General features: G+C 52.3%; 1 protein-coding gene across 1 annotated transcript; it reads left to right on the top strand.

The window, feature by feature from the left end:
• Positions 1 to 7,829: 7,829 nt before the first annotated feature.
• Positions 7,830 to 11,972, top strand: LOC132226408 (G-protein coupled receptor 183-like). Its single transcript, XM_059681087.1, has 2 exons — positions 7,830 to 7,984; positions 10,848 to 11,972. The coding sequence occupies exon 2, from the start codon at positions 10,860 to 10,862 to the stop codon at positions 11,916 to 11,918; it is 1,059 nt and encodes a 352-aa protein (XP_059537070.1). The 5' UTR covers positions 7,830 to 7,984; positions 10,848 to 10,859; the 3' UTR covers positions 11,919 to 11,972.
• Positions 11,973 to 13,730: the final 1,758 nt, after the last annotated feature.

The following is a 13,730-nucleotide window of genomic DNA, read 5'->3' as shown; positions in this document are numbered from 1 at the left end:
TTGAGAACGTTAGACGAGTGAGGGTTGAACACTTTGAGTGGACGGTGAAGTTTATGGTCTCAAACAGCTCAGCTTTAGCTCCTCAGTCAGCTGAAGCAAAGCCCTACGGCAACCGTACCCACCCTCTCTTTACACTGGGTTCGAGCTCTCCCTCTGTGCCCAGTCACCTTGGTAGAGGCCTTCTCCTGGGAGAGGACCCTCTCCTGTGGGGCTTTGGGTGTTTCAGAACTGCTTGGTTCTTGCTGATAACTGGCTCCCTCACCCCACTCTCCCTCCCTTAGATTCTCTCCTTTCTCCCCAGCATCCCCTCTCCCCGTCCTTTCCCTTCCCCATCTCCCCTCCCTCCTTCCTTTCTCAACCTCCCCTTTCTGCTTCCCTTCCTTCTCCCTTTCACCCTCTCCCTTCTCTCTTGCACCCCCTCTTCTCTCTTCTTCCTCCTCTCCACTTTCCTCCTCCCCTCCCACCTCTCCTTTCCCACATAATGAATAGGGCACCATTTCCAGTGCAGACACTGTGTCAGAAGGTAGACATTCAAGGATGAGCAAAACCAACCTGGATGGACTTATCTTCAGAGTTCACAGTTTGTTGGGGGAGCGTGATATTAACCAGATCACACAAATTAAAGCTGACTTACAACACATGAGGTGTTTGAAGGGCCCATCATGCAACAGGGAGTTCTAAGTTAGAGGGGTCCTTGAAGTGCACTTCGCCAACCCAGGTGATACTGAGGTGGGGGCTTGAAGGGTGAGAGGAGCTTCAGGTGAGGAGTAGAGAGCAGGCTCTGGGTGGCAGAGCTGCAGCTGGGAGGACTGAAAGGTGGTCAGCGAGTGAAGTGGGGAAGCAGAGAGGGGGAAGTCTGCCCCCGCAATACTCTCCATGGCCTGACCTTTTGGCCCTTTCCACCAAAGTCAGCCCCCAAGGAAAGTTACACACTGTAAAAACATTGCTATGCGGGCACAGCCTTAAGATGCATATTTTCATTTCCCTTCCCTCCTGCTATGTCTACCTGGTCAAAGTGCTAGCTCATAGGCTGTGGGTGGGCTTTATGCTAAGATGTTTGGAAGACATTGCTGAGTTTTGCACTTGGGTGAGACACAACCTAATTGATGTGAGACACCATTGGCTGGTGAGAAGCTAATGCCTCGGGGGTCCATCAGTTGCCCTGCGTTGAACTTAGGTTCAAGACAGGGCAGATCCCCTCCTCCCAGGGACTCTCAGTGGAGGGTGGTGCCAGGCTGGAGCTGGATCTTGGTGTCCGAGGCCAGACACTAGACTTTAGCCCTAGTTTTGAGGAGCTACATAAGAGGCTGGGGGTGAGGCACGGTTGGTGTAGGGAAGGGCCATCTGAAAAGCCCATCAAGGCCCTAGATTTAGAGGCAAGCAGGTGTTCAGAACACACTTCCTCCTCCCCCAGCCCTCCCTCCCCACTGTGTCCCCTTCTATTTATAGTGCTTCCTTTCCTGATCTCTACACTTGAAAAGTGCTTAAAACACACCAAAGAGAAAATATAATTCTGAAAAATGTCAAACCACAGGTCCTTTCCCTGCTCTTCTTTCAAATTTCTAGGTTTGTACTATTCCTGGTTGACCCTAAAGTAAATAGGGTCAAATGGGGTGCCCAGGTTTTAATAGGTACAGAAGGTGCCAATTATTGGGTTCTGGCCCCTTCTACAGCCTTCTGGGCAGGGACCCTGAGATCCTTTCTCACCGATAAAATGTGGGGCCACAAAGATATGGCCCCAGAATCTAGCCTATAAGTTTGAAAAGATTGGCAGCAAAGATAATGAGATGGGAGTCGGAAAATACTCTGAATTGGAAGCTAGGATGTCACGGTCTAGTTAAAGCTACGTCTGGAAACATCACTTTATACATTTTTTAGTATATTTTCCACTCTGTAAATTGAAAGAGTTGGACTAGACCCATGTTTTACAAACTTTTTTTTTGACTCAAAGTACGTACACTGCAACAAAAGTTCCACAAAATCGTATTTATGCTTACTAATGCATTTTCTTTTTTATTGTTTCATTTTCTATTCTATTTCACTTTTTAAAAAATATTCTGATCATGACCTACTAAAATACTTTCAAAATCTACTATACATGCTTGAAATGTATGCATGTTCCACCATAATACAAAATTTTAAAAACTACTGTAAATTTCAATCCAATGGTTGAAAAACACTGGACTACCCAATATCTAGTAGACTCCAATATTATTTTAAAATTTTAATTGTTGCAATCACTGAAGACAAGTGCCTCATTGATAAAAATGTTAAGATTACATTTTTTTCTCAGATAATTACAATTTTCTTCCTCCGTTGCCCTTCTTTTCTCATTGAAATATCAACTAACTGTAGTATCGACTGAAGCTGAACACGTACATACCTTGAAGTCCAATAATTCTGCCCTGGGCATATCTCAATGGATATGAACACATCTTAGTATATTCACCAAATGATGTGCTCAGCAATGTTCATAGCAGCACTATAGCCTCAGATGGGATACAACTCAGATGTTAATCAGCAGGAAAATGAATAAATAAGGGCTGGTCCATCCACACAGAGGAATGTGTACAGCAATGAGGGTGAAAGAACTGTCACTATTAACTGTAACTGTAACCATATTAGTGAGTCTCACCAAAATAATGTTGAACAAAAGAAGTCAGAGCTGAAAGGACATATACCATGTGATTTCATTTATATAAAGTTCAAAACCAGGCAAAAGTAATCTACGTGATAGAACTTTGGGAGGTGGTGACAGGTAGGGGCTTCTGGGGGGGCACAGCAGGGGCTTCTGGTTTTTGATCTGGGTGCTAATTCCATGGGTGTGTTTACTGTATGAAAATGCATTGAGTTTATGATCTGGACGCTTTTCTGTAAGTACCTTGTATTTCAATAAAAAAAAAAAGCTTACTAACAGAACAACTAAGGGTTCAGGAGATACTCGCTTTGGGTTCAACCTCTGCAATAAGTAACCCTTAGAAAGAAGAATGCACGCATTCATTCCAAACACACATCGGTTCATGGTGACTGAGCCAGGTGCTGTGCAGGGGAGGAATTGGGGTCTAGGAGAAAGTTGAACACAGTTGATTACAAAGTCATCTCATTTTGTTGATTCTGTGCTTTTTCAGCTGTAGGCTCATCGGTGTAGTCAGACTGCACAGTAGGGTCACAGGTGGGCATTGACCAGGGAATCTCCCTAGGAGTTGCTTTTCTGACTAAATCTCTCCTGGGGGCATTTTCTTGTGAAATTTTTGCAAACTATCTTCATGCCTGAACTACCCATTTGGCATTTCCCTTGCATTCTTGGTTAATGTGCAGGCATATATGTCCTGCTCCCACAATCTGAAGAGAGGGTGTGTTTTTCTCTTGGATCATCAGCTGTGCCCAGCACAGTGCCTTGAGCATGAAGGTGCTTAAATAACAGTTATTGACTGAAAGAGAGAAAGAAGTAATTTAATCAAATTTCAACTTCCTCTTGAAGGAAGATCATAGACAAAGGAAAATACGTTTGGTTCTAGCTAACTGAGGTTTTGCTTACGTCCTCATTGTTCATGAGATGGAGTGGGAGGCACCCACACCTTCTTTTTCTTGAAGAGCATTTGCGTGGGAGGCTGTAGGCTGGTCCAGGCTTTGGGACCGTCTCAGGCTGCCTGTATGACTTGGGATGACTCACTTCACTCACCTCTCGGGGCCTCAGCTTCCTCGTCTGCAATGTGGGAAGGCTGGGCAGGAGCTTCTATTGGGCTCCTCTGTTTGGTGACTCGATGAGGTCATGGGAAAATAGAAGGGATGGCTTTTCAACCCTAGCTGTCGTCTTCACATTCAGCGTCATGTGGGTCTCAGTGACCTGCAGACACCCCAACTCCCAACTCAAACAAAAATGTCCTGTGAATGTCTTAGACCAGGGGCCGGCAAACCGCGGCTCTCGAGCCACATGCGGCTCTTTGGCCCATTGAATGTGGCTCTTCCACAAAATACCACATGCGGGCGCGCATGTACAGTGCGATTGAAACTTCGTGGCCCATGCACAGAAGTCGGTTTTTCGGCCTGGGCGAGTCTATTTTGAAGAAGTGGCGTTAGAAGAAGTGGGGGGTGTCGGTCGGTGGGGCGAGGGGAGACTCAGTGCAGGGCGGCCGCGGGATACGCAGCGCGGGGGAGGCGCGCGATTCATGCACGAGTTGAGCCAGCCGGTCAGCCAGCAGTCTCATGTGCAGTGGTTAGTGCCAGTCGCGTCCGCAAATCGCGCGCGGGTGACAAAAGTACCTGCTCGAAGCATAAAGTTACCTGTATTTTTCCAACCAGCTGCAAATCCCACAGGTATTTTTGTCATCAATTTAAGAATTGTAATTCTTTTGTGTTGGTGGCTTTATTATTATAAAATGAAACTTTTTTTTAGGTGCCCTGTTTGACATGGCTACAAAGAAGAAGCAAACTACCTATGTAGTTTGAGTTTAAAAAAACTGGCTCTCAAAAGAAATTTCAATCGTTGTTCTGTTGATATGTGGCTCTGTTGACTAATGAGTTTGCCGACCACTGTCTTAGACTATGTTGTATCCCTTCCCCCATGGGTAATATAGGGAATGCTTCTGATGAGATGAGCCAATAGTGATGGCGAACCTATGACACACGTGTCAGAGGTGACACGCAAACTCATTTTTTTGGTTGATTTTTCTTTGTTAAATGGCATTTAAATATATAAAATAAATATCAAAAATAAATCTTTGTTTTACTATGGTTGCAAATATCAAAAAATGTCTATATGTGACACGGCACCAGAGTTAAGTTAGGGTTTTTCAAAATGCTGACACGCTGAGCTCAGAAGGTTCGCCATCCCTGCAATAGGAGCTGTGGTAGGCAGGCTTAGAATAGCAGCACCTCGCCACTGCTCCTGCGTTCAAAGATCGCTTACTAAGCACCTCTTCCACGCCAAGGCCTGTGTCAGCCCCTAGAGCAGCGGTTCTCAACCTTCCTAATGCCGCGACCCTTTCATACAGTTCCTCATGTTGTGGTGACCCCCAACCATAAAATTATTTTCGTTGCTACTTTGTAACTGTAATTTTGCTACTGTTATGAATTGTAATGTAAATATCTGATATGCAGGATGTATTTTCATTGTTACAAATTGAACATAATTAAAGCATAGTGATTAATCACAAAAACAATATGTAATTATATATGTGTTTTCCGATGGTCTTAGGCGATCCCTGTGAAAGGGTTGCTCGGCCTCCAAAGGGGTCGCGACCCACAGGTTGAGAACCGCTGCCCTAGAGAGACTAAAATTTACGAAAGCTCATCATGTCTCGCAATGGCTCACAATCCAACAAATGGTATCATTTATAGTGGACACTAATATAGAGATGTGTAGGGTACTGGGGAGGTCAGACGATGAGCATCTATGTATATGAAATGGAGGGATGGGAGCAGTCAAGGTAGGCTGCCTGGAGGAGAGGTGCCAGAGCTGTCTTAACTGAAGATGATTTAAACCGACTTGACATAGGACAGGTGGGAGGGGGGAAACACGTTTCAGGCAAAGAGAGTAGCAAATGCCAGGTCATGGAATTAGGGTCATGCTCTAGAGAAATGTAGGGCCACTGTATATTTTAGGAATATCCCGCCACTGTATATTTTACCAAACTCATTCTCACCATGGGATGGAGAATGTAGAGTGGGTTGGAGTGTTCAGGTCGAGAGCCAGGACTGGGGACGAGAAGCTGTGGTTGGCTTGCTGGAGAGAGATGGCAAAGCCTACTCTATGGCCACTGCCTCCAGCATGTTGTAGAGGAGACTTGGGGGGGGGATGGCACATTGAGGGAGAGCAAGGGAGGCTTGCAGGATGGCCTGGGGGGAGGGGGCAGTATTTGTAGAGATGGGCCAATGCAGGAGGTGGAATGGGTCTGAGGAGTTAAGCACATGGGCCGAGGTGGTCGCCAGTGGATAGCTGGACACATGAGTCCTGGGAGGGAGAGACCGACGCATTTAGTGGTGTCTTTGGTTTGCCAGTGTTTCTCCCCAGCACATAGCAGGATTTCACTTCCTTATCTTCTTGAAGTTAGACGTGGCCATGTGACTTGTGTGGGTCAATGAAATGTAGTGAAAGTGACACAAGGATCAAGGGCACGGCTCCCCGCTCTTTCCCTTTGCGTCAGTGGCGGGATCTGTTTGGCAAATTGTTCCCCATCCTGCGTCTTCATCTCGGAAACCTCCCTGACTGCCGCACTCAGGACTCGGAAGAGCCTCCTCCCGGGTGTTCCCTTAAGGCCCTGAACCCACTCTCCCTGCGTGTCTGTCTCTCCACAGAGGTCTCCCCCGTCTGCTTGTCAGAAGGAAGGGTTTGTCGCTGTGGTGTCCCTCGCTAGTTCTGGAAGTTCGGGGTAACATGGACATTCGCTAGGGGTGAGCGAATAAATATGTTTTAGTCAAGTGTCCACAAGTCCTAGTAATGATTCAAAAATTTTTTTGAAAAAGGAAACAAATACATCTGTACCCTTTCTCAATCCTTTTCTTCCTCATTTTTTAAAAAAGGCGGGGCGGGGGGGGATGCATTAGCTTTACAGAGCCCCGGACGGCTGTATCCTGAACGAAACCACACCAGGCTACACGGCGTACGCTCGGGGCTGAAGATGCTCCCGGAACGCAGGCGTGCAAGCCGCAGAGATGAGATAGGGTGTCACCTCTGCTTTCTCTGGCAGACACAGCTGGTGTCAGAAATCAGTGCCCTGCGAAGCCGCTCCCAGGGCAACACCCAGGGTGGTCACCCAGCTCAGCTGCAGCTGCAGCCGCAGGCGCTCCACCCATCCCAGGAGGAGCAGCCCCTGGGTCTCACCTTTCACTCGGTGAACCCTACATGTCCTGGGGACACGGAGGAAGGTTCCCCTCGGGTTTGGGAAGCGGGCATGTCAGGCAGCTCTGGAAGCGGCATTCGCTCTTCCTTCTGGGGGTGCTGGGAGGGAAGTGAATGGTAAGTTTCTGGTGAGAAAGGGCTTCTTTACAAAACTTCTCTCCAATGGATCAGGAGCTTTGGGGGGCGTCTTTCAGGACCCGATGTATACTTGGGGAACGTTGGGTCCTGTGGCCTTCGTCAATGGGAGGCCGAGGAGGGGAGCGTGCTGAGCCACACGGTGGCCTGGGGGAAACCGAGGCCCGTGGGATGCCATGCTGGAGCACAGGGTGTGGGGAGTGGTTCAGGCCGGGCTGGAGAGCTGGCTGCTGACGGAAGCGGGCCTCACCAGGCGTTCAGAGAAAGGCAGGGGTGACTATTAGGAGCGAGGCTCAGTCCCAGTCCCAGGATGGGCGCGATGCCTCATTGATTAGCCAGGTGTGGTGGAGAAAACCATTCTCTGGGAAACGAGAGGGAGAGAAGAGCTGGGACCATCCAGCTGCCCAGCCCCGCCTAGGGCAGCCCTCGGACTGCCGTCCACCCGAGCTGCAGGGGTGGCTGTCGGGCTCCATTAAGGCCCCAAATCCAGGAGACCCTGAGCCAGGCTGTCTCCCCTCCACTTTCCTACAGGAGCTGAGCTTATCACAGTCCCCACAGGGCACCTCTCGCTTCCCTGGCCCTCACTCCCGGCGCGGGGCTTGGGGGGTGAGAGGGGAGAATGGTGGCTGCTTGGTAGTCATGTCTATGGTCTAAACCCCAGCCTTGGTGTGGGGGGCACAGAAAGAGAACAGAAAGCGGCTTCCCAGAGCGACTCCCCTCCCTCCCTCGTTCTTGGGAGCCACGGGGGCCAGGCCTGGTTGGGAGGTCTTGTGGCTGATAGTGCACGTCCTGTGGCAGGAAGATTATACCCTGTTTTGTTTCCTTTTTTTTTTTTTTCAGCAGGGGTGGGTGAAGCCCCAAGAGTGCGGATTCCAGTGTGGTGAACTGCTGCCATTCCTGCAGAGCGGAGGGTGCAGGCACCATCCCCGAGGAAGGCAGCTGGCCACCGGCCACGGCTCTGCGGGCTCGCTGCGCGTGCCCTTGGTGAGCCAGGAACGTGGACCACAGGTGAGTCTCCTCAGGGCAGGAGACAGGTGCTGGGGCTCGGAGAGAAAGGCTCAGGTTGTAGCTGCTCTTCACGGGCCCTCTTCCTGCATCTGTTGTCAGGGGTGGAACATGCCTGCCGGGCCCCAGCTCCCCGGCCAGGAGTCCCTGCCACTCCTGTCTGGGCAGAAGGCCAGGCCAGGCCAGAGGGATCGAAGGCCAGCGTCAGCCTCAAGGGAAAACTGCTGATAGGCCCAGGCTGGCTCCCTTGGGTCCGATGCCAGGTGACCTTTAGAACCTTCTGGAAGCAGTGCAGATGAGAGGTGTTAGGGCCCGAGAGTGTGCCCCTCTCTCTCGGGCTCCGAGTTTGGGTCTGATCTGCCCAGACTGACTCTGGGGGCTTGATAGTCACATTTATGGTCTAAATCCCAGCCCGTGGAGGACACAGAGATAGGACAGAAGGAAACAGTCACAACTAGACGCACAGTGTGACAGCACCTGCGCACTCCCCGGGGTGTGCAGGTGACTTCTCTGTGGGTGTCTCTGGGAAGGGGAGCCATGGGCTGCCAGCAGGACCCAAGGTCCAGAGCACTTGCTTTGTGCCAAAGACCAAAAAAGGAGCCCAGGCCAGGCCGCAGCATCCTGGGTGCTGATGCTGCAGAGGTTCACTGCGGAGGGTTCGCTGGGAGAGGCTCACCTGAGAGTTGCCATCAAGTGCCTCCAAGCGTGGAGGGCCTCACAATGTTTTCAGAGGCTTCAGAGAGGAGGTGGCCCTTAGCAGGGCCAAGGGGTTGTGAGCTGTGCCAGGCAGCGAAGGGAGGGCTCAGGCACCCTCGGCTGAGGAAGTGGCTGCGGTGAGCCCCAAGACCCTGGGGCTGAGGGCCAGGCCGAGCCAGGCTGCCCGGTGCTGTGTCCTGGGAAGAGGCCGGGAAAGTCAGGAAGCGGGGACAATGGCCAAGGGCCAGGGTCACCTCGGGAGCCAGTCCATGCTTGTAGACAAATAGGGAAAGGGACACACTACTTCTAACCAGGGGTCTCATAGCCGCTCCGTGACTGGAGAAGTTGATTCTAGAGCAGTGGTTCTCAACCTTGGCTGCACATTAGAATCACCTGGGAATCTTTTTAAAATCCTGATTTCTGGGCCTCATCCTCCGGAAATTCTGTTTCTTCGTTATGGGCTGCGGCCACAACATCAGTAACAAAGAGACAGAATTTCCAGAGGATGAGGCCCAGAAATCAGGATGTTAAAAAGATTCCCAGGTGATTCTAATGTGCAGCCAAGGTTGAGAACCACTGCTCTAGAAGGTGAGTTGAGCTGTGGCTGGGACCCTCCTGAGCTCAATTTGCCCATGAGACGATGCCCTTTGCCCTGCTGGGACGCTGGCTCCTGCAAGAACCCCCCTCCCCACAGTCCCCACCTCAACACGGTGCCCTGGAAGCTCAGGTGCCTGAGGGCCGGATTGTTCGGGGAAGGAGGGGAGGAAGGAGAGCCTCAGAACCTGAGTAGTGATTTCAGAAGTGAGGAGAGTGGTCACCCGCGAGTGGGGCGGGGCTGGTGCAGGAGAGCTTCTGGGGGCTGATGAGGTAAGTGTCCTAGTCGGGGTGCTAATCACAGGGCGTGTTCACTGTGTGAAAATCGTCACGCTGCACTGTTGTGACTTGCATACGTGTTTGCGTGTATGTGCTGGAATTTTAAATGGCTGCAAATCCTTTCACGTTCCTCCTATGAGAAGTGGCAGCTCTGTCCCCTTCTCCCGATTCAGGGTGGGCTCGTGACTCCCTTGTAACCGACAGAGGGAGGTGGGAGAGATGATGCGGGCTAGGTTAGAGGAGGCGGCGCAGTGCGCCCATGGAAAATCTGAGGTTCCATAAGGCCAACAGATCAGGAGGCAATTGCCGTTGAAAAAGAGGGTTTGTTTTAGAGATTCCAAGAAGAAGGGGCACACCACATCACAGGGGGCCCCACAGGAAGCTCTGGGTCGGCCGGGAGGCAGAGGGAGAGGGGCGGAAGTGAGGGCGAGGGCCTTTCTTGTGGTTTCTGTGGAAAGGAACAGGCAAGGCGGGGTAGGCAGGTGTAGGATTGGCTCGTTTGAATAATTTCATAGGCTCTGGGACACACAGGCTGCTCCTGGGCATCTGGCACCTTGGCCCTGGGGTGATTAGGACGGGGTGGGGGGTATGGGATAGTGGCCTAGAGTGTAAGAGTCCAACGAAGAGCTGGCTGAGGTGTGGCTCTGCACTGGTTCGTCGGGATTTGAAAGACACACTCAAGGAACTGGCTAACCCAGGGAGGGGCAGTCCCTGCAGAGTCAGCAAGGCAGCACGCGGTCACTGCATCAGAACACAGAAAATAAAAGATGTGGTTAATACACGGAGCGTCTACCCAGCCACTGGGTTGCTTTCTTTTGGAGCCTCCAGCTGCTGTGTGAGAATCGAATTCCTTTCAGGCTGCCATGCTGAGAGGAAGCCTGGCCCAGAGCCCACGCACAGGTGCCTCCATTGACGGCCCCAGCTGAGGCTCCAGGCCAAAGCCAGCATTACCTGCCACCTCCTGAATGAAGTCCCCTCTAGATGGCCCCAGCCTCTGCCCTTGACTCTTCCCACCTGAGGCTCCCAATGCTGAGGAGCAGAGGAAAGCCATTCTCACAGTGTCCTGATCAAAATCTGCTGTGAGCATAATACGTTTGTTTTGAGCAGCTACTTTTCAGGGGTAATTTGTTACGCAGCAATAGTAACTGGAACAGTGCGTTACACTTCAACAAAAAGTTTACTTAAAAAGACACGTTTTTTGTGTGCATGTTACCTTGGCAAACTATTAATTATTGCTGTATAGAGCTGTCACCCCACAGATTCAGTATCACAGTTTACTTATTTTTGTCTCCCTGAGGACCTCTCTGACATGGCTTCCAGCACAGACACCCCAAGCAGCATCTCCCACAACGCCAGCTTCTGCCTTCCTCATCACCTACCCCGGGAAGCCAGTGTGATACTCTGTCTGTTCTACACAGTCCTCCTGGTCCTCAGCACCCTGGGAAATACACTTGCCCTCTTCCTTGCCTGTCAAAAGGACAAGAAGATCAACTCAACCGGCGTCTACTTGGTCCACCTGGCAGTGTCCGACCTTCTGTTCACACTGGCTCTGCCTGGGAAGATCACCTACTACGCGCTGGACTTTAGCTGGCCTTTCGGGGAAGGGCTCTGCAGGCTGACGGCGTTCATATTCTACATGAACACCTACGGGGGCATCTACCTCATGACGTGCGTGAGCGTGGACCGCTACCTGGCTGTGGTCCGCACCCACCAGCGCCCCCGGCTCCGCAGTGCCCACCGAGCAAGGCTGGTCTGCATGGCCGTCTGGGCCCTGGCGGGCCTGCAGACGGTGCCCCTGCTCTTGATAACCATGACCGGGCCTGCGGCAGGCAAGGTCACCTGCATGGAGTATGCCAGCGTTGAGAAGGTCTTCAGGCTGTCCCTCATCATTCTGGGGGCTTGTGTCATGGGCTTCTGGGGGCCGCTGGGGGTCATGCTGTTTTGTTACGTGAAGATCACAGTGAAACTGTGCAGGACGGCCCGGGACAACCCTCTGACAAGTGAGAAAGGGCACCACCGGCGGGCCTGCCTGCTCACGCTGGTGGTGCTGGTGGCTGTGGTGCTGTGCTTCAGCCCCTACCACCTCAACATCGCCCAGTTCATGGTGAGGCAGATGCTCTACCTGCCGTCCTGCCCCGAGCAGAGTGCCTTCAAAGTGTCCCTGCAGCTCACCGTGTCCCTCATGAACATGAACTGCGCCATCGACCCCCTCATTTACTTCTTTGCATCTTCACGTTACAGGGAGTGGCTCCTCGGCATGTTAAAACTCAGAGCGGCAGCACCCTCTTCTTCCCCGACGAGAACTTCCTCAGACACACAAAGTGCCACCAGGCTGGAGGCTCCGCCCTTAGAGGAGAATGAAGTCTAATGGCTCTAAAACTGCATCCAGGGAGCCGTTCGGGGCTGGGGCCTGGCGTGTATATAATTTGTGTGTGTGTGTGTGTGGGGGGGGGGGTGGCGGGGGGAGTGGGAGGGTTCTTTAAGGAAAAAAAAATAGCCCTGGCTGTTTTGGCTCAGAGGTTGGAGTGTTGGCCTGTGGACTGAAGGGTCTTGGGTTTGATTCTGGTCTAGGGCATGTACTTGGGTTGCAACCAATTGATGCGTCTCTCTCACATCAATGTTTCTCTCTCTGTGTCTCCCCCCCCTTCCCTTCCACTCTCTCTAAAAATTAATGGAAAAATATATCCTTGGATGAGGATTAAAAAAATAATCCTATCTAATAAAAGAGAAACATGGTAATTGGCGTACGACCACTACCCTTCCCATTGGCTAATCAGGGCAATATGCAAATTAACTGCCAGCCAAGATGGCAGCCGGCAGCCAGGCAGCTTAAACTGAACATGAGGCTTGCTTGCTTCAGTGACAGAGGACTCCAACGTTCCCCGCCTGCCACTGCAGGCCTCCGAGCCTGCAGTTTGAAACATAGTTACAAATATAGAAGCTAAACAAAACCCCAGAAACCTGCTTTCAGCGAGCCGGGATCTCAGAGCTGGAGTTGATACAGAGTTTTGATTATAGAACCGAAACAAACCAGATACCTTCTTTCAGCAGCAGAGGCCTAAGAGCTGGAGCCTCAGAGCTAAAGCTGGCCCAGAATAAAAAAGAAAAAAAAAAAAGAAAAAAAGGAGTGGTTGGGAGCTTCCGTCACCCACCAGTCTGAAAACAGCCCTCAGCCCCTCACCCAGATTGGCCAGGCACCCCAGTGGGGACCCCCAGCCTGAAGGGTGTGTGACCAGCTGCAAACAGCCATCATCCCCTCACCCAGGCTGGCCAGGCACCCCAGTGGGGACCCCCACCCTGATCCAGGACACCCTTCAGGGCAAACCCGCCGGCCCCCACCCGTGCACCAGGCCTCTATTCTATATAGTAAAAGGGTAATATGCCTCCCAGCACCGGGATCAGTGGAGCCGCGAGGCCTCCCGGCACCGGGATCAGCGTGACAGGGGGCAGCGTCCAAACCCCCTGATCGCCCTGTGGCTCTGTGTGTGACAGGGGGCGGGGCCACAACCTCCCTATCCGCCCTGCTCTGTTCATGACAGGGGAAGGCGCCCCAAGCCCCTGATCAGCCCTGCTCTGTGCCTGATAGGGGGGAGCTCCCCAAACCTCTGGTCACCCTGCGGCTCTGTGTGTGACAGGGTGCGGTGACCCAACCCCCCCACCTCACGGGCCCTGCTCTGTGTGTGATGGCGTAGAGCCATAACCTCCCCATCGGCCCTGCCCTGAGTGTGAGAGTGGCCGCGCCCCAACCCCCTGATTGGCCCTGCTCTGTGGGTGATAGAGGGCGGTGCCCCAACCCCCTGATCCTCCCTGCTCTGTGGGTGACAGGGGGTGGCGCTGCAACCTCCCCATCGACCCTGCCTTGAGTGTGACAGGGGGCGGTGCCCCAACCCCCCAATCGGCCCTACCCTGAGCGTGACTGAGGGTGGCATCACAACCTCCCAATCCGCCCTGCTCTGTGCATGACAGGGGGCAGCGCCCCAACTCCCCAATTGGCCCTGCTCTGAGCTTGACCAGGGGCTGCACCTAGGGATTGGGCCTGCCCTCTGCCACCCGGGAGCAGGCCTAAATCAGCAGGTCGTTATCTCCCGAGGGGTCCCAGACTGCAAGAGGGCACAGGCTGGGCTGAGGGACCCCCCCCTCCTCCCGCCTCGAGTGCACAAATTTTTGTGCACCAGGCCTC

Source organism: Myotis daubentonii, chromosome 2 (assembly GCF_963259705.1).
Source record: "Myotis daubentonii chromosome 2, mMyoDau2.1, whole genome shotgun sequence".
Taxonomy (NCBI): domain Eukaryota; kingdom Metazoa; phylum Chordata; class Mammalia; order Chiroptera; family Vespertilionidae; genus Myotis; species Myotis daubentonii.
The sequence above is the reverse complement of the archived record's forward strand: the minus strand, read 5'-3'. Positions and strand labels throughout refer to the sequence as shown.

Coding starts and splice junctions, on each gene's coding strand:
- LOC132226408 (XM_059681087.1), top strand. CDS start 10,860: ATGGCTTCCAGCACAGACACCCCAAGCAGCATCTCCCACAACGCCAGC.